This window comes from Podarcis gaigeae (assembly GCF_964106915.1).
Source record: "Podarcis gaigeae genome assembly, chromosome: 5".
NCBI lineage: Eukaryota > Metazoa > Chordata > Lepidosauria > Squamata > Lacertidae > Podarcis > Podarcis gaigeae.
Window position 1 is genome coordinate 1,953,019 of NC_139681.1, and position 26,056 is coordinate 1,979,074.

The window sequence follows — 26,056 nt, forward strand, 5'->3', positions numbered from 1 at the left end:
GCTCTACGCGGGGCTGCCCTTAAAGCTGTTCCAGAAACTCCAGCAGGTGCAGAATGCTGCAGCGAGGCTCCTCACGGGGTCTCTGCCATGGCAGCATCTTCACCCAGTGCTTTTCAAACTGCACTGGCTCCCGGTGGAGTACAGGGTCAGGTTCAAGGTGCTGCTTTTGACCTTTCAAGCCCTTCACGGCCTAGGGCCCTCGTACCTCCGGGACCGCCTCTCCTGGTATGCCCCACGGAGAGCCTCAAGGTCCATAAATAACAACACCCTAGTGGTCCCAGGCCCTAAAGAAGTTAGATTGGCTTCAACCAGAGCCAGGGCCTTTTCAACTCTGGCTCCGGCCTGGTGGAACGCTCTGCCTCATGAGACCAGGGCCCTGCAGGATCTGATTTCTTTCCGCAGGGCCTGTAAGACAGTGTTGTTCCGCCTGGCCTTTGGCTTGGAGCCATTTTGATTCCCTCCCTCTCTTTCTTTTTCCTTTCTCCTCCTGTGATGAGGCTGCATTTTAATATTCGTATTCTTTTGTATTTGTTGTATTTTAATCTTGTTTTTAAGTTGTAATCATTCAACTTGTTTTTATTATTGCTTGTTAGCTGCTCTGAGCCCAGCCTTGGCTGGGGAGGGTGGGGTATAAATAATAATAATAATAATAATAATAATAATAATAATAATAATAATAATATTCCCCCTCTCCTCTTTTCTCCCCCCAAATAATAATAATAATAATAATAATAATAATAATAATAAATCACATACCTACCTACATAAACCTCCCCACCCACTTTCAACAGTAATGCCCCCCGCGGTGGTCCTTTAAAGGTCAAAGTCAAGGACTCCTGACAGTTAAGTCGAGTCACAGATGACTCTGGGATTGGGGAGCTCATCTCGCTTTACTGGCCGAGGCAGCCGACGTTTGTTCACAGGGCAACCCAGACGAGTTGGCAGGGAATCATCCTATAAAGTAGATAAGCAAGATGGCTAGCTTAAAAGCAATTACATTAAAGGGGGGGTTGGGAAACCCTCTCAAAAGAAAATGCATCACCTCATATGTAAACACCATGAAACCACACAGCGCCTTCCTACAAGCAGCACACAACCCACCCAAGAAAGCAAACTCCTGAGCGACCCCCCCTTCAGTCAACAATGGGTTGCACTTGGCTCAGGTAAGGCCCACAGAGTTGCTATAATACTCAAAAAAAGACCCTATTTCCGGTTTTGTGGAGTTTGTAAACCAAATCATTCTTAAACCAGACCGTTCTTAACCCGAGGTACCACCGTATTCCTCTCCTCTCCTTTACTTTGACCAGCATGGGATGCAGACATGCCTCTACTTGCTCCAGCTTTAAACACATGCCTGAAGCTGCTTATAGTGTGATATACTGTAAAGTATAAGTATTTTGCCTGCATAGTTTTTACTGCTGCTGCTGCCGTGAACCAATGCACGATTATTAGCAAGTAAATTATATTTTTTAAAATTTATTTCTCAAGTTGTTGCTTGATTCTTTGTTAAGTGAAGTAAGAAAGGGAGAGCTAGCTTATTTCATAGCCAGACTTGCTCAAAACAAGGTTTTACAGACTAATTCCTATGCTTTTAATTTTGCTCCCAAGGATGGGATTTTAAAACTGTGTGCAACCCATGCCTTGGAACCTGAAGGGATAAGTTGCAATTAATATATCTTATCCCATCCATTAAAACCCAAAAGAGGACAGCTATATAGAACAGGGAAATTCTGTAGATTGCATGTTTACCATTTATATAGCATTTTCAGTACTGTTAAGATTCATATGCATAGATGCAGTAATCCTTACACGGATCCTCTTAAAGATAAGCCAATATTATTGTCTTAATGTTTGAAGGAGGGAGGTGCTGGTCGTGGTTTAAGCTTGAGAGGAGAGCAGCCTTGCTTGAGTTTAGGTGAAGCTAATGCCAAGGCTGGTTCTCCCATTAGGGTTGCCTGCGCAGTACTTCCGAAATGCACGTGAATTTGGAGGTATCTCCTTGAAAGCAACCCTGCGAGGGGGCGGCAGGGGCGCCAGAAGGGAGATCCAGCCCCCTCCACATTTCGAAACGGGGCGCTGCGCCCTCCGAGACTGAGGGGGCCGCAGCCGCATTGCCCTCGGCGCCCCTCGCAGGGAGGCCTTGCCCGGCGGGGGGGGCGTGTGTGACGTCATGCACACACGGCAGCGCCCCCCCCAGTATTGCCCCCCCGGCGCCTCCTTTTTCTGCCCATTTATGTAGGCCGCCTGCGCGGCTGGCCAGGTTGGAGCCGCGCGGAAGCGGATCGCTCAGAACGTTCACCAAGGAAATAAAAGCGCAGCCGAATGAGAGAGAGAGAGAGAGAGAGAGAGAGAGAGAGAGAAGCGCCTGCGCCTCCGCCTCCGCCGCTCTTTGTGCCGCTCTCGCCGCGCAGCCCGTGTCCCCGAAAGTAGTTCCGACATTCCTCCGGCCCCGAGCGTGAGATTCTGCAGCCCGGGACCTGAGTCCCTGCTTGGCGGCGAAGGAGTCCCTGAGGAATGCGGCTGCCGCGTCGCCCCCTTTCCCGGGGGAGCTTGGCGGGGCGGCCTTCGGGGCGTCTCTTCCCGGAAAAGGGGGGCAGGAGCGCCGGGCGGGGGCCCTTTCCGCGGGCCCAGATGTGCGGCGCTCCGTAGTTGCCGAAGGTGGAGGAGGAGGAGGGGGAGGAGGGATCTTCTCTGGCTTTGCACCGGGGATCCAGGAGGTGGCGGCCGAGAAGGGGCTGTGCTGCTGCTGCTGCTGCTGCGCCTTTCCTTTCTCTCGGCTTCCCGAGGAGGAGGAGGAGGAGGAAGAGGCTGCCTGAGGAGGAAGGAGCGCGGCCTGAGCAGCGGGAGCAGCGCGGGGTCTTGGCGGCGGGCATGGGGGCCGAGGGCCTCTCCCCCCCGCTCTGCCCCTCCTCGCCGGGGCCAGGAGCCCTTTAAGAGAAACAAAGAGGACCGGGTTGGGGGCGGCGGCTCCTTTTGTGCGGCTCCCTCGCTTCCTGCCGGCCTCCCCCGAACCCCGAAAGTATGAGAGGGCGGCCGAGGTGCTGCTGCCCCCGCTGCCCCCGCTCTCCGCCCCCGCTGCTCCCGCCGCCGCCGCCGCCGCCTCCCCGCTGCCGCCGGTGAGAGCCGAGGAGAGAAGATGGGCGCCGTCCTGAGGAGCCTCCTGGTCTGCGGCTTGTGCTCCCTGGCGAGAGGTGAGGCGGAGGCCCAGCAGGGGCTTCGCGGAAAGGAAGGTCCCAGCAGGCCCGCGTGTCGTGTGCTTGTGTGCACGGCGCGCATCTCCGGGGGAGGGAAAGGCCTGCTGGCCTGGAGACGAGGCCCCGGGAAGGGGCGCAGCTCGCTCCTTCCTTCCTTCCTTCCTTCCTTCCCAAATCCTGGAACATGGAGGAATTTGCAGAGGGGAGAGCTTGCCAGTACCCACAAACACACGGAGGACAGTTCTCTTTCCTTCAGTTTCATGGAGGGTTGCTTTTAAGTTTCTCTTTTAAAAAAGAACAGCATGCCAGCCTTTATTAGATTTTGTGATTTTGGGGGAATTAGAACTTTGGAACATTGTTTCCATCAATTAATTTCCAAGAAATGTGTGGCCATTGTAAACAAATAGCCCATTCCTATGTCTGTCTGCTGGTGCTATTGATTGATAGTGGTGGGACTTCTTTACAATGAATCATGTTTAGAATCGCGGACTGGATATTCTTGGTTAGGAGTGTTGATTTTCCCTTAGCAAGGTCTCCGATCCTAGCTAAATAGTTACTTGGGAGTAAGCCACGTTGAAATGAGTGGAACTTACAGCAGTCAACATAGTTAAGACCAGGCTGGAAGCTGTAATTAATAATGCAATCCTGTACACAATTACCTGAGAGAGGCCTATTGAACTTAATGGAGCTTACTTCTGTGTAGACATGTACTGTATAGGATTGCACCGCTGGCAAATAACACATTTTAGATAGCAACTGTGTGGTCTGATTCACCAAGTTTAATGGAGTTTGCTTCCTTGTAATTGTGTGTGAGATAATATTTAGCCCGCAATCAGTTTGGAAAAGTTGAGTGACTCCTGAGCACACCTGTTTTCGGACATAAGTTCTAATGAATAAAGCAAGTGAAATTTACAGCTTGATCATGACGATGCATGCTCAGAAATAATATGCAATTAATATCCCTTTATGCAAAAGGTATGAAATGTTCAGGTCTCCTGCAAAGAAGAGGTTTTTTTATTACATCTGTGAAGTCTGCATATCTTAAAAGTATTTTCAGCCATATGAATTAGTATGAGTTCATTTTGGGCAAAATGAAAAGGCTCTCCATATTTCACGAAATGTTAATTTCCATTTTAGAGACCAGACTGGAATAGATTTTTATATTTTTATATACCAATAAAAATAGGATATATTGGTCAGTTTATTCAATACTGTATTTTATTTATTTTTTGTCTCTTCCCTCATCTCCCACTTCCTGTATTGTGGTGAGCAGAAGCTCAGATACTCTACAGCTGATTTGCTGAAGCTGTTTCACATGCTGTTTAGAAGAAATACTTGTTCACAGACATCTCACAACTATTCTTTTTGCTGCAGTGGAAGTAAAAGAATGCTTCTTGTATTTGTGTGTGAAAAGGAATCCTGTCTCAATTTTTTACAATTCCTTTGCATTTGCTTGCTTTGATGAACATTTTGGGGAGTTGAACTGGATTGGAGGGGAGACCTAGAAAGGCATTTGATAAAAACAACAAAAAACCCATGTGCAAGTATATTCTTGAACTTCAAGCTTTATGCATTTGTTTACCATATTGCATCTTCATAGGAAAATAATATGCGCACGTAATACCAAATATTCCCTTTGAGGAAGGATAGTTGATTTATATGGCTCTCTGATTTTCAAAGGAAAAATGATTGTTTAAGTTAACTTTTTAATGCATAAAGTTTAGTCTAGTTCTGTGTTGTCCATAATCAATAACCTGACTGAGAGTACAAAAATTAGCAGGATTTTGCCACAAATTATTCTTTTCTCCAAATGTTATGCTATACTTCCATATTTATGAGAATTTCTACAGACTTCCTCGTGTATTGTAGAAAAAACGTTTCTAAAGATGCTTACTTTATAATCAAATATGGATTTAATAGGCTTACCTTACAATCAAAACTAGGTATATTGACTGCATTCGGATGATCGTATCTTGGATTAATTATAATAGAATCAGAATCATAGAAGGGGCCCTGAGGGTCATCTAGTCCAACCCCCTGCATTGCAGGAATCACAGCTGAAGAATCCTTTACAAATGGTCATCCAACCTATGCTTAAAAACCTTCAAGGAAGGAGAGTCCACCACCTTCTGAACAACTCTTACCACCAGAAAGTTCTTCCTGATGTGTAGTTGGAATCTCCTTTATTGAAACTTGAATCCATTGGTCCATTCAGGTCCTACCTTCCTTAGCAGGAGAAAGCAAGCTTGCTCCATCTTCCATGACATAGCCCTTTAAATAGTTAAAGATGGCTATCATATCGCCTCTTATCCAGGTTAAGCATACTGTACTTAACTCTCTCAACCATTCCTTATAAGACTTTGTCTCCAGACCCTTGATCATCTTGGTCGCCCTCCTCTGCACACATTCCAGCTTGTCAACATCCCCTCTTGAATTGTGGTGCCCAGAACAGTACTCCTGGTGTGATCTGACCGAGGCAGAATAGATCCTATCATGGATTAATTATGGTTTTCATGTTTATACTATTTTGCAAATCTTCTTGGGTCACTTTTGTGTAAAAATCAACAAATACAATAAATAATCATAAGCCCCAATATGAATGAGCCTTATGGACACACACACCTGTTTCATACCCCACACCATGCTTGCAAAGCCATAAAGTCTTTAGTTTCATCAGAACCAAGAAACGGTCTAATGGCTTCAGAAAAATCCAGGATAAACCAAGAAACTCGTTAATTGCTTCAGAACAAGCCAGGAGAAAAAGCTACCATATTTTTCGTCCCATAGGACGCTCCATCCCATAGGATGCACCTAGTTTTTTGAGGGGAGAAATAAAGGAAAAAAAAATTCCCTTTATTTCCCCCCCAAAACCAGGTCTGGGAACAGCGGTATGGCGGCGCTCCGCCTCCCTGCTGTCCCCTGAGCTTGTGGGGCTGGCCGATGTCTGCCCGAAGCGCGGGGCGCTTTGCTTCAGTGCGCCTTGCGCGCCGGGCGGCAGGCTGCTATTCGCAGCCTAGGGAGCCCTGCGGGAACTCCCACGGGCTCCCTAGGCTTGCTGATAGCTTCCTGAAGCCTGGAGAGCGAGAGGGGTCAGTGTGCACCGACCCCTCTCGCTCTCCAAGCTTCAGCGAAAGCCTGTATTTGCCCCATAGGACGCACACAGATTTCCCCTTCATTTTTGGAGGGGAAAAAGTGTGTCTTATGGGGCGAAAAATACGGTAACTTCAAGTCTGGTATAATATAATGACTTGTTCTGAAGCCCTTAACCATTGTTCCTGGTTCAGTTCAGATGAAATGGACAACTTTAGTTAACAGAAGGCCTGCATGCTTGCTGAAGTTATTAAATGAAGGCTCATTTGAATTTGGCTATACTGTATCTTCTATATGTTACATAATTTATATTGGATCTATGTGTGAGTTCAAGTGGGAATAAGAAATCGGAGCATTTGAACTCTGATTGTAAGGTGAATTATTTTATCTAAGAAAAAATTGATGTTGGCTAGCTCTTTAGATTACTCAGAATTTCAGTATAAATACCTTTGGATTACAGAGAGTTTGTGGCTGTGTATTTTACAGAGGACCAGTTAGCTAGTATATTACTGCTGAGAAAAGCAGGAATTTGGTAGGGTATAGAGGGTTAAAGATTGTGTATGCTTGTTAATTTGCTGATGAATGATGTCAGGCTGCCAAAGGCTGGGGATCCAGTCATTGGGACCCCAATATTAAGATGTCACATTTTTAAATATACAGGATGAACATAGCAATTTTTCATAAATATATGTGTATGGCCAGAGACTTTTACCATTAATATGTCCTAGTTATCTTTTGGTTAGTATATTGTAAACTGTATAAAATGAGTATGCTTATATATAATGTATGATGTTGTGATATTTGGGTGGAGAGGGACTGATTTCAAATTCCCACTTGGCCATGAAACTCATTGTGTAACCTTGGGCTAGTCACAGTCTCCCAGGTTAACCCCAGCATACAGTATCGCTGTGAATATAAAATGGGGAGGGGTCACCCTGAGTGTTAGGAATATAATAAAATATTCATGCTGGATTGCTGCATCCTTTTTCTGCTTTTCTGCTAGGGCTGCTAGTTTTGACTTCAATGAAAATCAAGCTAGGAAATTGCTTTCAAAAGCAACAGTAATTACTTTGCCATTAAATATGCAATCTTTTGGGACTGTATTTGCCAACTTGGCTAAAAACAGTTTTTAGACAGTCTTTTTTTATTTTGGAAAATATATTTCCTGATGTAAGGAACCTAGGTAAACATACCAGACGTGGGAATGCTCTTTACTAGACAAACTGACAGCTCAATCCTAGGTATGCTCCCTTCTAGTGAGTTCCAGAGTTCATTAGGGCTTTCTGTACTCCTTTACGTTAATTCCAGAGTGGGTAGTTGTGTTACTCACCATAGCCTTGTGGTACTTTGGAGATTAGCATGTATTTTGTGGCACAAGCCTTTGTGCATTACAAACGATCGGATGAAGTTGGCTCTAGTCCATGAATGCTTATTCTGTTAATTTTCAAGGTGTCCACAAACTTAGTTATTCCTTGCATAATTACTTGGATGGAAGTCTCATTGAACTAAGTGGTATTAATTTGCATGTAAACAAACACAAGGTCAGCTATAAACCTGCCAGGGTAATATATATGAACAAAAAAGGCCTATAAGGATAATGCTCCAAGGGGGTAGGATTCTTTCTATCAGTTGTTAATTTGGGAATTCACTGAGATTTTTGTAACCACCTTATTCCTGAGCCTGTGAGTGCTGTTGCATTATCCAGTAATAAAACCTGAGTTGCCGCTGAATATATGTAACAGAGAAACACAGCAAATCCTACCTGTCCCATGAGTGGTACTATATAGGTATCACATTCACACTGGATACTATTTTAAAAATATTAATGCTCCAATTTTCCTATGATGATATGTTGAAAAGGAATTTCCATTATGCTCCTAAATAGTGTTCAAAATTCTATAGGTGCCAGGTGCATTTTGCACCTGGCTATAAGTTACTTGCGACCAAGTGGAGATGCCTGGGTGCCAGGATGGGGCCTGACATCTGCGCCTGGAGGTGCATGCCTGGGGATCATTGGATCTGGACTGTTTTCACACACTAATACCACATCCTGTAAAATTCTATCAGTTATATTTTATCTGCACAATCAGTGAATTTCATGAACCAAAATGCTGCTTCTGTGCAGCCTGAGCAGGAGCAGTGAAAAGGTTATAGTTAATGGTTTTCACTTGTCTTCACTTACCCCATCCCACTGACCTGCTCACAGTTGTGAAGAATACTCTTATGTTATGAATGGACCATTAAGAAAAAGATTTAGGAATCGGCTTGTATATATGTGGACTGTCCCTTAATCAAGTAACTTTTTTAGGTTAAGTTCTCAACGTTCTTAACATAGCTCAAACTTGTCATCTGAACTAGCCAGATGTTTAACTGATAATCGATCACAATCAGTCCATAATTTGAAAAATAAGATTCTAGATCTGTCTTGCCCCAAAATGACAACTAAACAGTTTGTTTTGGCGACTGCAACCCCAGTTTAAGGTGCCATTTGGCACCTAGCTTCTATATCTGAGTTTCTAACACTACTCCCAAAGCCCCACAGCAAATTTATAGTAATTAGGTCATTCTTATTCCATACCTTTTGCTGTCTGCTTGAAGTAGCAGCTTCTCGAGCTGTTATTTGTAAGCATAAGTGGGGAGTTGAATGAAATACCCAAATATGGTAAGTTTCACAGCTAGAAATCATGACCAGACACTGGAGAGTTTGTAGGTTTCACCTTTCCTCCCCTCTTAAAAATGCTGCTCATGCAGATCATGCATCAAGAGACTATCACATATTAAAGGAGCTTGCTGGTGTGGCATTATTTCTATGAGCAGTGCAGCTAGGATGCTGGAGCAGGGATACAAGACATTAAAATGTATTTTGCACAAATTACTCTCTGTGTAGTACACTCTCAACTTCCATCTGCCCCTCAGTGTGGCCAGTGGTCAAGGATGATGGGAACTGGAGTCCAAAACGCATGAAGGAAAAATAGTTAGGCTATGGTACTGTAACAAACATTTTTAAAAATAAAAATGGAATGGCTTTGATTGTATTTATGCTATGTTTTGATGTCCAGTTAGGGGGCAGAGGATGCTCATTACACTCCAGTTTTATTTATTTCTTCTACCATTTTAAAAAAGCACAAAATAAAGAACAAAAGATGTCTCATAAAACATCAGGAATTAAAGATTTCAAATATAAGAGTTGACAGATTGAGAAAGCTCCCCTTCTTTTTATCTTGTATGAACACTTGTTCGTATCTGGTGCTGTGTGAACAGAGTTCCACTTGTGTGATGGGACTTCTTTAACCTCTCCTCCCACTGTGTACCCCAAAATCTGCTGCAGTTTATGAGAATTCACAGGGAACTTGGGGAGGATGTTCCATTGCTCAGGTAGAAGTCTGCTGTGCAAGCTGTCACTGCTATTCAGTGATTTAAAGTAGAACTGCAATTTCGCTTTATTTACTAAAAGGTTCTGAGATAACTAATAGCAAAATTTAAAAGCAATCAGCTTAAAAATCAAAATCAGTAGAGCAGCAAAATCAGAAACAGCAATAAAAGTAGAAATGTCTGTGAAAGAACAGCCAAGGTAGCAAAATGCAGCAGTTTATTAAAAGCTTCAGAGAATAGGATTGTTTTACCTGGTGCTTAAAAGTTAGCAACTTAAGTGCCAGCTGAGTGCTCCATGAGCTTCATGCCACGGCAGAAAGACCCTATAGTGTGTGGCCAGCCATTTCACCTCAGGAGGTGCGTGTGCAGAAAAAAGGGGGCCTGATTAAGATCTTTTAGAGTGAATGAGTTCGTTTGGAACTTTAGACTTCCGTGTGTTTAGATTTTTTTTGAACAGAAGCTCCATTTTTATGAATATAAGTTCCATAAAACTTAAAGTAGTAAAGCAAAGTTTTTAAAAGAAATTTCCCTCAGTATCTAGTTTTTCCTTTCAGGATCAGGGTTATTTCGAAAACACTTCTCTTCTGTCCCCTCCACTCCACCAATAACACCATTCTAATAATTATTTTTATTCAACATTGATGTGTTTTACTGCCACAGCAGTACAATTTGTCTTGAGTGTGTGTAACTCTGTGTACAGAAACATGGAATTGCTGCCAGAAGATGTAAAGATGGGCCACTGCCAGTTGTAATGGCTTTAAAAAATGAGAATCAGGAAAAAATCATAGAGTGGAACATCCTTTTTCAAACACACTATAGCTCTCATTACACCTTCGGGAACAATCTTCCTTATCCTTTCTTTTTACCTCCTTTTCCCTCTTGCCACACTTCTCTAGTGATGTGGGTTGGAAAACGTCCAAGTACAATATTTTTCCATGATTTTTTCTCTACTTTTTGACATATGTAGTTTCATAAAATTAATTATTATCATAAAAAATTGAGCACAATGCAAGTCAAATTGGTCAACTGTAAAGGTTAGAATTGTAGCAAAACTGAAAACCAATTACTGACATAAAATAGTGCCATGCAAACAGGGTAAGTTTCAGAGTTATTTGAGATAGCTTTCACTCGGCTGCAGCACTTCTTCTGCAGCAACAGCACAGCTTGCTTCTCGATGGCCCAGCTTCCATTTTTATTTCCCAGAATCTATTGCATGTAGAGTTGACCACAATATACTGGTCATGTTAAGAGATTTTCCCACTTCTTAAACCAGGGGTTGGCAAGGTTTACCTTCCCTGGGCTAGTTCACTCCAGCGGAGATCCCTCCGTGGGCCAGATCGTGCGTGTACATGAGCGCACACGCCCGCGATTTCCAGCGTCGGCATCTGTGCAGACATGATTTTCGGAGTCTGTGCATGCGCAGACATGATTTCTGATGCCACAGAGGTGAGTCCTGGCACTGCGCTGCGTCGGCTTCGCACAGTGCACCGGTTAAACGACCCCCGTGGGCCGCTTGTGGCCCATGGTCCTTAGGTTGCCTACCCCTGGTAAACCATGTTTTTTGAAACAGGATGAGTGTGGTGGCTCCGTGCTACTTTTCTTGCCTGTCTCTGTCACTAACCACCACAAAACTACTTCAGCACAGGGATCCTTACTTACATTGGTGCACAGTTTACAATTACATCTGAACTGTGGAATTCTGGTTTAATGTCAGTTAAGAAATCAGCATCCTTTCTGATTATCCTGGTTTGTTTATTAAACCAGGGTTTTCTGATTTGGACATAATGGGGAAATCTGTATTAATGTAAACCCGGATCTCTGTGTCAAAGCCAAGATATGATGAGAAGAAGGGAGAGATGAGGGAGAGGTTTTGTGTCCTTGATGCTTATCCATTGCCTCATCAAACTGGCTTCTGAAACCATGGGTGAATGCCTAAATGCAGGCACTAAGATTGGATGGATCAATCAAATTGGCTTGTTGTAAAATTGGAATGGAAATGCTGTTTCGCATCATCAAGATTATTCTGCTCTGAATAGCATTTTTGCAACTGTGTGTGTTATTTTAGTTTTTGCAAACTTCTTGTGTTGCTGAAGGTGGGAACATTGTAAGCATTCTAGTTAGAGGGTATAATTAAGAGAGTATGTTACACTTTAGAATATCTCCCGAGAACTCCTGATTACTCTGTTTCCATAGCCAGGATGTATCCTGCACTTTTAGCTTTACTTTTGTTTAGAATTAAATAGGCTTTTTCTTGTATGCGCAGAAAATCTTAAGATAACTGAACACACAAGAGCTGAGAAGCAGCCTTGAAAAGAAAACACTTGACATAGCTGCCAAAACTTAATTCTTCTCATCTCTTCTGTGTTAGTTTGAAAATATTCTTTCATCCTAAATTGCCTCAGACAAGGTACCAGGTAGCCGTTGGTGCCTAAGTTGAGCATGGCAGATGCACCTGAATTGCCACAGACATTAGGAAACAGGTTCCATTTCTTTTTGTAGAAATACTTACACTACTTCTAAAGATTCTCTTTCTTTTTGATAAATATTTTTTATTGATTTTCTAATATAGTTTCAATAACAGCCTCATTATAACAATGCTAATTTTATCCAATTAATACAGTTATTAAAACCAACTATTTATATATCAAATTATACAACTTAGTTAAAGTGACATCCTCATGTGCTAGTTTTGATGGGTTTCTCTTTGTTTTTTATTTTATTTTTTGTGTTCCGAAATCTTAATAATTTCAGTTACATACCCTTCAAGATAGTAATCCTTTAGACAGTAGCCAATTCTATAGGTCAAAGCAGCAGACTGGTTGTATATGGACTAATTTGCCCATCATGTGATGTGCTCTTATTACCTAATTGCAAATAAGCTTGTGACATATTCAGTGTGGTTCCTGGAACTGGAAAATTTGTAGGGAATAAAGAGAGTTGTCTAGTTTTGGATGAGCCTTGTTTCCAGGCAACCAGGCAGAGAAACGTATTTTGGCCCCAAATAAGATAGGTGTGAGGTTTGTGCATGTGCGCCCTCGCATTCTCTTGTGTGTTGCTAACTTTTGATGACTGTATACAAACAAAATTGCTTTGCTGCATGAGACATTCAGTCTTCATCTGGGGCCAACCAGATGTGTCTGGAAATTCATAAGCAACTTGTGGGTCATCATAAGTATACTGCCTCTAAATGTATAGGCTCTGTTCAGCTATCCTCCTTAGTAAAGCGCCTTTGACAGATCTATTCTCTGTGAATTTATCAAATCCCACTTAAAACAATCTAAGCCAGTGCACATTTTTACTATTTGTGGCAGAACAACAAACTGGTCAGCTTAATTGTGTGTCTCCTGTGTTGTTACCTTATGAGTGGAGGAGAAAGACTATATCCATTCTTACTTGCAAAGCTCTTACAGTGTTAAGAGTGAGTTATTGAAGTTGTTGTAACTATGATCACGATCACCTGTGATTTCAGATCCCTCGTATTTTTTAGAAAGGTGATAACACTGGAAGTTCTCTTTTAATAAAAATTAAATATTAACTTGCTAGTTACTTCATGTTGTGACTTGATGTCTGTTGAATCCTTAATTTGTGCATAGCCCAGCTCAATGCTTTTCTCTTCTTTCCTAGGTTCTCCTCTGTTGCTATATGCAAATCGGCGTGACCTGAGACTGGTAGATGCTGCACAGGTGAATGAGAATGCTACAGTTGTGGTGGGTGGCTTGGAGGATGCAGCTGCTGTGGACTTTGTATTCATCCACAGCTTGATATACTGGAGTGATGTAAGCGAAGAAGCCATTAAGCGAACAGAATTCAACAAATCAGGGAGTGTGCAAAATGTGGTTATTTCTGGGCTTTTATCACCCGATGGCCTAGCTTGTGATTGGCTAGGCGAAAAACTATACTGGACGGATTCTGAAACAAACCGGATTGAAGTTTCCAATTTAGATGGATCTTTGCGAAAAGTTTTATTCTGGCAAGAATTGGATCAACCCAGAGCAATTGCCTTAGATCCTGCAAGAGGGTAAGTTTTATTGTCCTTTAAAACTCTTGGTTGAGTGTTGGGCACCTTTTGCTAGCTTGGTAGAAGTTCCTAGGAAAAGAGTACAGATCAAAATTCATTTTGCTACAGCATTAGCTGCCAAAGCCTATATTCCAGTTGCAGTGTAATGGTGCTTATTACTAAGTGAACCTTTCTTGCAGAATGTCCTCTTTCTGAACTTCTGTTTGTGTCCTGAAAAGCTGTTCAGTTATCAAACAAACTAATAAGACTAAATATGTTAGTATATTATTTACTTGAGGGGTTGTCATGCACAGTGTCTATTCTGCGTGTGTCAGGAGTCACGCCTTTAGTATATCAGGACCTGCACTTTGGAACTTCATGCCTATTGACATTAGGCAGGTGCTATTATTGTATTCTTTTTAAAGCTTGTTGAAAATGTTTCTCTTTTGGGAGGCCTATTCACACACAATTGGCCACATACTTTATTGTGTTGCCACAGTGATCCATGCAATGGTCATCTCCAGGCTTGACTACTGTAATTCGCTCTACGCAGGGCTGCCCTTGAAGCTGTCCCAAAAACTCCAGCGGGTGCAGAATGCTGCAGCGAGGCTCCTCACGGGGTCTCTGCCATGGGAGCATATTCACCCAGTGCTTTTCAAACTGCACTGGCTCCTGGTGGAGTACAGGGTCAGATTAAAGGTGATGCTTTTGACCTTTAAAACCCTTCACGGCCTAGGACCCTCGTACCTATGGGACCACCTCTCCTGGTATGCCCCATGGAGGAACTTAAGGTCCATAAATAGCAACAACCTAGTGGTCCCAGGCCCTAAGGAAGTCAGACTACCCTCAACCAGAGTCAGGGCCTTTTCAACTCTGGCTCCGGACTGGTGGAACGCTCTGCCTCATGAGACCAGGGCCCTGCAGGATCTGATTTCTTTCCGCAGGGCCTGTAAGACAGAGTTGTTCCTCCTGGCCTTCTGGGTTTGCGGCGTTCGGGAGCCAAAACAGACGAGTACCAAGGTGTTTGACAACCAGGGTATGCCTGTACTCTCTAGCATATTTACATGACCACTACATATGGATCAGTACAGCATAAATGAGACCCTTTTTTATACATTTTCACTAATTTCCTGGGTGTCAAGTACCACCTGTACATCATAAGATAACAGGTAGAAAAATTCATGGTCCCCCCCCCATTTTCCCCCATGCGGACAATTTCATGCTGTAACCAATATCTGTGGTTCATTTTGTCATTGTTGCCTTTACCATTGCAGCTTTGGTCTCTCACTCCAGTAGAAATTTATAAATTTTCAAGATTAATTCATCATCCTTTCTTCTTACAAGTTTTTCAAATTCTGAACTCATTTCCGCAAATCCTTTTTCCTTATTATCTCTTTTAAATAACTCGTTCACCTGAAAGTACTGAAACCAATCTACTGTATGATCCAAAATCTCTTCTCTTTTTTCAAGCAAACTCCTCCTTCTTTAAACTCTATTAAGATTTTTGTAAGTGGTCCACTTCTCGTCTATGGTCAACCTTTTCAACTGAGACCACCTCAGTTGGTGATATCCATTTTGAGGTTTCCCCTCTAAAAGATCTTTGTGTCTCTGCCAAATCATGTATATACTTCTTCCTATGACATGGTTTTGGAAACGTTCATGCACCCTTGATTTGTCATAATGCAGCTTTGCATGCCATCCAAAGCGTAGGTCAAAACCTTCTAGGTCTAAAGTGTTGGTATCCATTCTTTCATCCAGCAGAGCACACTACCTCATAATAAAGTCTGAGGTCAGGAAGGGCAAAAACCCCTCTTCCTCTTACGTCTTGTCAGATTTTTATGATTAATTTGGGGGTTTCTCCCCTCCCAGATGGAGTTTGCCACGTCTTTCTTCTGCTGTTTGAAACATTCTAGGCTATTTATCACTAGCAGTGTTTGAAATAAGAAGATAATCTTCGGCAAAACATTCATTTTGACCACAGATATTCTTCCTAACAAAGAAAGGTTGATTCTAGTTCAGTTTTCTAGGTTTTTTAAATTTCATTCCAGATTTTAATATAGTTATCTTGGAAAACGTTTAAATTCTTAACTGATATCCATGTCCCCCAATATTTAATCCCTCCCAATTTAATTCCCGTAATGTTCTTTTGCCTGTGAGTCTAGATTTTTAACTATCATTTTTTGTTTTTTCCATATTTATATAGAATCCTGCTAAGTTGCCAAATTTTGTTATAGTTTCTATTGTCCTTGGGACACTTTCCATTGGATTTTCCAATGTCAACACAACGTTGTTCACAAAGGCTTTCACTTTGTACTCTCTCTGCCCAACCTTGATTCCTGTTATTTCATCATTTTTTCATATTTCTCTAGTTAATACTTCTAGCATTAGGATAAACACAGTGGTGACAGGGACATCTCTGCCTTGTCTCCTTCTTGATACTACATTTTCCCATAACATTACTATTTACAGTGGTGACCCGCAAGACGAACGCCTCGCAAAACGAAAAACTCGCAAGACGAAAGAGTTTTCCATTTTTGAGTCGTTCCGCAAGACGAATTTCCCTATGGGCTTGCTTCGCAAGAAGAAAGCCCATAGGGAAATATCCGGGGACCTCTTTTAAATGCTGGCGGTGGGGAGCAAAGCCTTTCGCCCCACTCCGGCCTTCAGAAGAGGTCCAGGAAGACCGGCGGAGGCCTAAAGTCTTTGCTCCCCACCGCCAGCATTTTAAAAGTGGTCCGGGATAGCAGAGAATTGCGCTGCGCTTTCCCGCTATCCCGGACCGCTTTTAAAATGCTGGCCGTCGGGAGCAAAGACTTTCGTCCACTGCCGGCCTTCAGAAGACCTCTTCTGAAGGCCGGCGGGGGGCAAAAGTCATTGCTGCCCCCGCCTGCCTTCCCGGGATAGCGGAGAAGCGCAGCGCATTTCTCCGCTATCCCGACGGCTTTTGAAGGCAGGCGGGGGGGGGGGCAAAGACTTTCGCCCACCGCCGGCCTTCAGAAGAGGTCCAGGACCTCTTCTGAAGACTTCTCCGCTGTCCCGGGGCGATCTTAAAATGCTGGCGGGCGGCAGCGAACCCTTCGCTGCCAACCCCCAGTATTTTAAAATCGCCCCGGGACAGCGGAGGCTTCGCTGCCGCCCGCAAGCATTTTAAAATCGCCCTGGGACAGCGGAGGCTTCGCTGCCGCCCGCCAGCATTTTAAAATCGCCCCGGGACAGTGGAGAAGTCTCCGCTGTCCCGGGGGCTTTTAAAATGCTGGCGGTCACAGCAAAGCCCTCCTGTCCTCGGAGCTTGCGGGGCGGGAGGTGGGGAGAAGGGCTTTTCTTCCCACCGCCAGCCTTCAGAACAGCCTTCTGAAGGCTGGCGGTGGGAAGAAAAGCCCTTGGTCCCGCCCCCCAGCCTTCAGAAGACGTCGGGGGACAGACTGTCCCCGGACCTGGTCTGAAGGCGGTTTCCATAGGAATGCATTGATTGATTTTCCATGCATTCCTATGGGAAACCGTGCTTCGCAAGACGAAAAACTCGCAAGAAGAAAAAACTTGCGGAACGAATTAATTTCGTCTTGCGAGGCACCACTGTATTATTAAGTTTGTCCATTGCTCTGTATAAACTGCATTTATCTTGTTGGAGAATGCTGTTCTGAATGCTATAATCTCTGGGTCAGGAAGACCCAGGACATGTTGTCAAAGGTCATTTCAGCATCTGGGAATATTAGTGCTCCTTCTTTTACATTTCTTTTTTCCAAGTATTCAATCACATTTAATACATTTCTAGTATTATTCCTTAGGTGTCTCCTTGGTAAAAAAAACACACCAACCTGCTTGATCCTCATGAATATATGATTCTAAGAGCACCGTCAGCCTTTTTGCTATTATTGCTGCATACAATTTATAATCATTGTTCAGTAAGGAGATTGGCCTATAGTTCTTGGGTTGGAGTATATCCTGATCTTGTTTGGGGAAGAGAGTAATGTAAGAATTCTTCCACAATGTTGCTGTCATTCTCCCTTGTAAAATTTCATTCATAAGATCTTTAAGGGGAGTGGATAATGTTTCTCTTAATGTTTTGTAATAGCGGCTGAAAGTCCTTCTGGACCAGGCTATTTGCCAGACTTTGCCTGCCATATTGATTTGTATGCTGTTGGTGGATTCTTGTTGTTTTATTGTTGGGCAGTGTATGTGATAAAGGGGAGCCATGCCAAAATTTTGATATGCTAAAGAGACTCCATAAGCTAACTTTGCAGGAGACAAAGCTAATTTTGTAGGAGACAAAGCAAACTGTCCTGCAACCCAGCAGATTCCAAAGACAGTAGCAACCTATTTTTGACCCACCCACCTCCACCTCTCCCTTTGCTCAGCTGTTAATGAGGCACACATTTTAGCTCGCTTTCCCTTCCTTGCTTCTAGATAGGAGAGGGTGAATTGGTCTCTCTCTCCCCTTCTTCTCCTCCAAGTGGTCATCTCCCTCCACCCCCTTATTTCAGAAGGGAAGGGGTGTGTATGGATGTGCTTTTAGGCAAAGTGAGCTTTGCTTCTGGAGAGAGGGAGAGGGAAGGGAATCAAGGAAGTGGGGGTTGCTTTCTTATTTTGACAACTAATTTACTTCCTCCATTTGTGGGCATTCCTGTCTTATTTACATAATGAGGCACTGGAAATCTGCTTTTGAGAGGTTTGTGACCTCTTCTCTTCCCCCAACCCCTAATATTTAGGAAAAATATCATGGAATAATATTTAGGAGGATTATATGACATTTTAAAGATTTAACACATTTAAGCCCACTTTGTAAGTCTGACTTCTCCTTGTTGTTTTATTGTAATGAACCTCATAATATTGGAGTCCCATTGCCTGGGACAAGAAAACACTCATGATAGGACATGGTGCCCATCAAGGGACAGTTGGAGGATGGTGCTTACATTAATCTTTTAATGTTTTAAGAGAGTCGCAAATTCTGGATATTAAAAGGAAGGCCTGCAAAATGCATTAACATTTGTTTGCCATGGTAAATGTGGTACCCCAAAACCTTTCATGTAACAGGATTTTTGAAGGCCCGTCTGTACAGGCAGTCCTGCAAAAAAAGTTACCTTGTGATTGGAGAGGTACTGCTCAAAAATAATGAAATAGGCTGCAATCTCAATCCCATCTGTCTGGATCTATTTCAGTAGGATCTATTTCTGGGTAGAAATGGTTAGGATTGTGCTGTTCTTCTAAGAAGTTGCATATAATAGACATATTTAACTGCGACTGCAGTACCTGCTGAAGCAGTAACATAACATATTGAGCTGGCATTGAATAGGGACAAAGTGAGTGCAGCCATGTGCCAACTCAGCTGACGCCTACTATGCGATGAGAGGCAACAACATGAAGCCTTCTTTCCCTCAGTCTCTGCACAGCCCCCTCTAAGTTACATGAGGGTCTGGCGCCCTTGTATGTGAGCAGTTGCCGTGGAGATTTTTTGGTTTGAACATTAAAGTTTTTGGGATGACCTTGTAAAATGGGTGATAAAAAGAAACGGATGATCAAATCATGACATAGAGTATTTAATCCGGAGTGGACAAATAGATAATTACTTACTTACACAAGATACAAAATATTGTGCCTTGTTTGCCGAGAAGTAATAGCCGTTCTGAAGGAATGCAATCATTGTCGCCATTTCGAATTGAAACATCCTGACTTAAGTAAATTGGACACCAATGAAAAACAGATTAAAACGTCCAATTTGTTGAAAACTCTCAGTCGGGAACAATGGTTTTTCAAGAAAGCAAAGTCAGAAAATGAGGCGGCTACTAAAGTTAGTTTTCAGATTTTTTAAAAAATTGCTGCTGCTGGGAAGTCTTTTACTGAAGGTGACTTCATAAAGAAGTGTTTGCTGACTGCACTTTCTGGATGATGTCCCGATCAAAAAGTGTTTTTGAGAATTAAGTTTGTCCCGTATGACAGTGCAGCGAAGAGTAGCTGATATATCCAATAACTTTAACGATCAGTTTAATCAGAAGGCAAATGAATTCAGCTATTGGCAAAATAGTTTAATCATTAATTATACCTTTACTTGGAAAGTGAGTTGCTAAAAACCTAACTTCGGTCCAAAGAAGTTTAGCCTATTTTAATTTTTGCCCCTACCTACAGTGGTACCTCAGGTTATAAACACCTTGGGTTACAAACAATTTGGGTTACAAACTCTCTTAACCCGGCAGTAGTACCTCGGATTAAGAACTTTGCCCCAGGATGAGAACAGAAATCAGGCAGCGGGAGGCCCCATTAGCTAAAATGGTACCTCAGGTTAAGAACGGTTTCAGGTTAAGAATGGACCTCCGGAATGAATTAAGTTCATAACCCAAGGTACCACTGTACTGCCAAGTTGTGCGTCTCTGTTCTATGGGTTGACTTTTGAACGGTATTGCCTATTTTACCCTTTCTCCTGAAGCTTAGCAATCAGTAAGTGAAGCTATTCAGGGTACTGGCTTTTTCTGTCATGGCTATTCAATTACTGAATGCCTAACCTCATTAGACCGAACAGTTTACTTTTGCTGGTCTTCAAAATGAGACAAACAATGTTATTCTCCTATACTTTTGTAAGCAGTACATATATTTGTTTTCTAGTGTGCATTTTTTAGAACTTGTGCCGGAGTGCCATAGGTAAGGTGGTGACAAGTCAGAGCTGGCCACTCAAAGCAAACGTTTTGTGGGTGCCTGGGGCTCCAGGGTCTCCGGAGCTGGCACCACTGCCACGGAGTTTTGAAGGTTGTGCTTCACATAATTGTTTTCAAACTCTTCTCACAATGTGGTCTACAAACCGGTGTTGGACAATGTATTGATACATTGCGCAGCCCTATTAATCAGGCTTGGGAAAATAATTCTAACTTCCTAGGCACCACCTGGAACCAAACTATTAGGTTGTTAGCATACTTAGGAATCAAACGTTTTGTGTCTCTTTTTGTAGGAAATGTATACTTTTTGTGCATTCTGCAATTTCCATTTTTATTCAATTTATTGATTTGTTTATTTGCAACAAAGAGCAGGAGAATTTGCATAGACTACCAGTGCAACATCAGACATTGGTGGGAGTCCCCTGTATGAATGAACTTGGACTGTCACCTTTCATTCTCCTCTCTGATCCCTTTCTCATCTTGCACTGTTGATCCGTAGGAATTTGAGCACTCTGGGGAATTCCAGTTTTCCCTCTTTGCCAGGGCTCCTCTTGGTTGGTAATTAACAGTGTGATGTGTAAATAGTTCCTTGTAATATGTTTCTTCTTCTTTTTACAGTTATATATTGTTTCTAAAGACACTAGACACTTGGACTGGGAATGAAACTGTTTCTATTAGTCTGAATAGAATTGTGATAGAGCAAATGCTTTGCATACTGTAAGTTGCTGATTCAGTCTTTTGCATCTCTAGTTAAAGGATCTTGGGTATCAGATCTGGGGAAGAATCTTTCCCTGACAACTTGGAACACTCCATGTTAAAAGGAGTAGGCCAGTTCAGACTGTAATTCCCATCAGTCCCAGGCAGCATGAGCAGAAGTTGCAGTCCAAAACATCTGGATGGAATGAGGTTAGCAAAGGCAGGAGTAGCCAATACTAGGCTAGATGAATCAATTATCTGACTGACTGAAATCAGCATCATATGTTTGTTTATTTTTAAAGAAACATTTCTAACCCATTCTTTATCACAAGCAATATTCCTCCTTTGACAAACCTTTGTGGTAAATTCACATTAGTTGCTCTCATTAGCAGTGACATCTCATATTTCCCCACTATATAGAATTAATTTAAGATGCATTGCTATACTAATTTTGCTGATCTATTACTAATATTCTGCTGCAGTCTTCAATGGGAATGGCAAATGGCATTTGTGTTGTTGCTTCTTGGCAATGGAACAGGATGGGAAGTTGGAACTCATAATCTGGTTCTCATTTAAGCAAGTTCTCTTTCCTCTGACATTCCCTTTTGAAGTTGAAACGAATGTTCATAGTTTGAAGGTTCTGACAAGATTGGCTGCTTAGCATGTCTCATAAGGAGTTATGCAGGGGATGCGCACAATTATTGGCATGCATTTGGTTCCCTTCCCTTTTATTATTATTTTTCTTTCCAGATGACTTTTTAATATCTCCCAGATCACTTCTCTCAGCCTGCTATTGAAAGTCATGTGTTACATTAAGAAATCTTACACCATTGGTGAACATACATATAGCAGTGATATATAAACATGTTGCTCAATAGTTTTAAGCCTGTGGGTTTTGGTGTATCCTCATCTCTTGCTGGCCTATCCTAATCTTCTATTCGTTTTACTGCCTCAAGCACAGTCACTCTCTTTGTATATTTACAGTGGTACCTCAGGTTACAGACGCTTCAGGTTACAGATGCTTCAGGTTACAGACTCTGCTAAACCAGAAATAGTACCTTGGGTTAAAAACTTTGCTTCAGGATGAGAACAGAAATTGCGCAGCAATTGCGCGGCGGCAGAGGGAGGCCCCATTAGCTAAAGTGGTGCTTCAGGTTAAGAACAGTTTCAGGTTAAGAACGGACCTCCAGAAGGAATTAAGTTCTTAACCCGAGGTACCACTGTACTTTCTTTTCTTACAGTGACCACAATCTGGTATGATCCAAAATGAAGAATATGCTTTTAAATAGGGGGCAATCTGCTTTTGCATATGCTTAATGTCCTCTTCAACTACAAGTCAAGGTGACAAAATAGATATTGCGTTAAACCCAATTTCTTCTTGTTGGTTGTTTCACAGATATTTGTGTCTTGTAGATATGTAGTAACTCCTGTGAATAAATCTTAAAGGTAGAGAAATGACAGCTGTTAACTGGATTAGTTTCTACTCTGGAGATCTAAAAAGTCTAGAGTGAGGTGGTTGGAGTAAAGCCCAGATGAATCAAAACAAACAATGAACTAAATCACTTTAAATGAATTTTGAGAAAGATTTGTATATTGTAAAGATACATATTACATAATAAGATTTATTTTTATGGTACAGTTTAAAATACAACTGGAGCAATGAACCTTATAAACAAGGGTACAACAAGACATGCAACACTTTGTATTCATCAATCATGAGATCACTTGAGCCCTTACCTTCATTAGTCAGTCATTAGATGGATTTAAACAGATTTTTATAAGAAGAGGTAATGTGAGAAATGACTTTTTGGCTTTGGAGAGAAATAATATTTTAGGCCCACCTTGTGTTGTTCAGTTATAATAGAACCAGAAAGAAGACAGAACAAAAAAGGGGGGGGGGGATGCACCTGAATATCTTCTTATAGAAGGCACCTTCATTTTCACAAGAGTCTACATAGATATCAATGAATTTTTGCCATATTGCTGTGAATTTGTCCCTTTTTTAGGGTTGCCATATGTTAAGAGGTCAAAATCTGGACACAAAAAGTTGCCGAACTTTTAGGGCAATCTTCCAATAGTCTCTCTGCTGCAGCCGAGCCAGAGCCTGAACTAGGGCCCGGGCTGCCCACGCCAGAGCCCAGGTTGTCCAGAACCTGAACCAGAGCCCAGGTCACGTGTGTGTGTGTGTGTGCGTGTGTGCGCGCGCACACACACACACACACACATACACACACACACACACACAAAGATCCAGGACACTTGCTTTAAAATGTAACACACACACACACACAACGGACATGTAGGACCCCCAAGAGAAGACACGTCCAGGAATTCCTGGGTGTATAGCAACTCTGCTTTTTATCTGCTGCCAAAGCTGGCATGTCCTGAATCCATTTATTTACTGATGGGCCTTTTTGTGTATTATAAAGGTACCGTCATGTTTGTCTGTGCCCCCCCCCTTTAAACTGATTCTCTCCACGTTTGGAATGGGAATAGAAGCGTTCTCAGTCACTCACCCCCTTAAGAATATGGAGGTTTTTACTCCTCTTCTTGCCTCAACAAGAACTTAGTTTCAATATCATTTTAAATGTTCACTTAAACTCCTCTTCTTAGCGATCCTTTGACATCTGATAAATTCAGTCTCAGTCCTTTACATTTCTTCTCCTGTATAATTTTTCCTTGCAGTGAGTGCTTAGACCATGTTGGGGGGACCTCCTTTTTTCCTCCCGTTGTGTTGTCAGATTAAAGTCTGTCAATTTTTACGCTGATCAGGTAAGAATTTCGTTTGTTAATAAGTGGAAAATTTACCACTTGATGCTCAGGACTTCTCGCCATGGGGCAATAGATGCTTCTTGCGCTGGAGTTTTACTCCACCCCGTTCCTTGCGAAGTGGCAAAGAGACCGGGGAGCTCCTTAAAAGGTGCCACCGAATCTTCTCCGGGCTCAAGACTCCCTCTTCAGCTTTTTGGGGATACGCTGCACCTTTGCGTTTCCTCCTAAACCCCTTCGAACGATCGGGTCCTTGTCTGAGGAGCAGAGTCGCGCCCCAACACCATTATGCAGCAAACTGGAAGTCTCCTTGAAGACTCCTTGCAAGAACAATAAACCTGCAAACAACATTCAATAAAAGTACCTTAAAATGGAGAAAAACGCAACTATATATCACAAACAAAATTGACAAGTGTACAAAAGAATAAAAAGTCCATTAAAGCTTGGGTAAGCGCTTAAGTTTTAAACAGCTATCATTACTGTCCTAGCTGCAGGAATTAACTGAGGTAGGGCATTCCAAAAGGTGGGTACTGCTGCCAAGAAGGGCTTATCCCTGCGCTGTCACCAAGTGACAATTCACAATTCTATTATTCTATTGTATAATTTAGTTGAGATTCCTGTATCACAGCAGGTTGGACTTGATGACCTCGGGGTCCCTTGCAACTCTAGAATTCTATGATTCTATGTTGTAGAATGAGCAGCAGGGTCTCCTTCGCCTTGTCTGTACCTGGGGCAGTGGTCTGCAAGTTGTGCAGGGCTTTAAATTACAGCAAAACCTTCAACATCCCTTGGGAGCTAATAGACAGCCAGTGTAGATATTTCAACACTGGTGTAACATATATATGTTACTTATAACTCATTTATAAGTTGAATACATAATTTTGTCTCCATTACATGCTAACAGCTGAAAGTCATTTGCATCTCCCCCCTCCCCACTCTTTGAGTCAAGTTCTTTATGTTGACGTGATATAAATGAAAATAGACATCTTGCAATGAAGTATTTGTGTGCATCTTTTTTTATATATAAAAAAAAACTAGATGTAAACTTAAAAATAGCAGGGAGCAAAATTTTCAAGGTTTATTTACTTATTTATTACCCTTCCTCTAGTCCTAGCTTGATAAAGATTTCCCTGATTTCCCTTATTCAAATGGGTCTTGCAAATAGAACCACTTGTGTGATAAATAATAGGAGCTGTGGGTTTTTATTTCCTATTTGTCTTATCTCTGAACTCCTATTTTGTATGCATAAGTAGGTGGTGTTCATTCTTACTGAGAAAGCTGGTGAGTTACTTACATCAGGGACGTCCAACTCCAAAGAGACTGTGATCTACTCACAGAATAAAAAACTGGCAGTGAGCTTTTTTTTTTAGGGAGGAAAGACAAAGTTGTTGCGGTTTTCGGGGGTTCTTTAGGGAGATGAGGAAAAAGACATTCACCGAAAGATCGATCAGAGGAAACAAGCAGCCTCACAAGGAAAACTCCGTCTTCCGTTCTAGCAATCATGCGCGAATGGAGGGCGGGGCTGGATCCTCTTTTTCCCACGCAAACCCAAACCTCCCGAGGATTGACCAGTCTATCGCAGTTGACCAGTTGGACACCTCTAACTTACATGAAGAGCATTGGCTACATGTCATAATTGCTTGCATTATACAGTGGTACCTCTAGTTGCGGAATTAATTCGTTTCAGGGTGCCGTTCGCACTCCAAAAAGTCCACAACTAGAGCGCCTCTTCCGTGCATTTGCGCGGTGCAATCGAGCACTTTTGCGCATGCATGAAGCGCACAGATCACTTCTGCACATGTGAGTGTGGCGAACACGGAAGTAAACACTTCTGGGTTTGCCGCGTTCGTAAGCTGAAAGTCCATAACAAGCGGAACGCAACTAGAGGTACCACTGTACATGTGTTTTCAATTTGGATGCCCTCTGCATTTAATGTTGAAAAATTGATGGCTGCTTTGTGATAGCTGTCAATGCACAGGATCCCTTGCTCTTTCCTTACATAAAAGCCACATCATTTGTTTTGCTACCTGTTATATTCCTTCATTGTTCCAGAACCTTTCCAGAGCTTCCCACTTAATAGGGAGTGGAAGGAACTCAATGCACTTTGAGAAATGTATATGTATGATACAAATAAATGCAAATTCATTTGCTGTGTGTATCCCACATTGATTGCATTTTAAAGTGTATCTTTAAATATATATAGAATATAATGCCTGAAGAGATTAGCTGTATTTCCAAGAGACTGCCATTTTCTCATTAAGAAAAGGTGGAATATTAATAAATAGAAGGTAGAACAT

The 26,056-nt window shown here is 42.4% G+C and overlaps 1 protein-coding gene and 1 long non-coding RNA gene across 3 annotated transcripts in view; one reads left to right on the plus strand and one right to left on the minus strand.

Moving 5' to 3' along the window:
* Positions 1 to 467: 467 nt before the first annotated feature.
* On the minus strand, positions 468 to 2,098 carry LOC310844665. The gene is made up of 2 exons (XR_014564224.1): positions 1,956 to 2,098; positions 468 to 954 (listed from the first exon to the last, which is right to left on the minus strand). It is a non-coding gene; the product is annotated as an uncharacterized lncRNA (long non-coding RNA).
* Positions 2,099 to 2,442: 344 nt separating this feature from the next.
* The window catches only part of LRP6 (LDL receptor related protein 6), a 100,411-nt gene continuing 76,797 nt past the window's right edge, over positions 2,443 to 26,056 (plus strand). The window contains exons 1-2 of one of the 2 annotated variants that reach the window (XM_083738713.1): positions 2,443 to 3,191; positions 13,281 to 13,674. In XM_083738713.1, coding sequence (XP_083594839.1) covers positions 3,137 to 3,191; positions 13,281 to 13,674 — 449 coding nt within the window. In that variant the 5' untranslated portion in view covers positions 2,443 to 3,136. The remainder of the gene's footprint in view (positions 3,192 to 13,280; positions 13,675 to 26,056) is intronic. The other variant, XM_083738714.1, reaches the window with a different exon arrangement.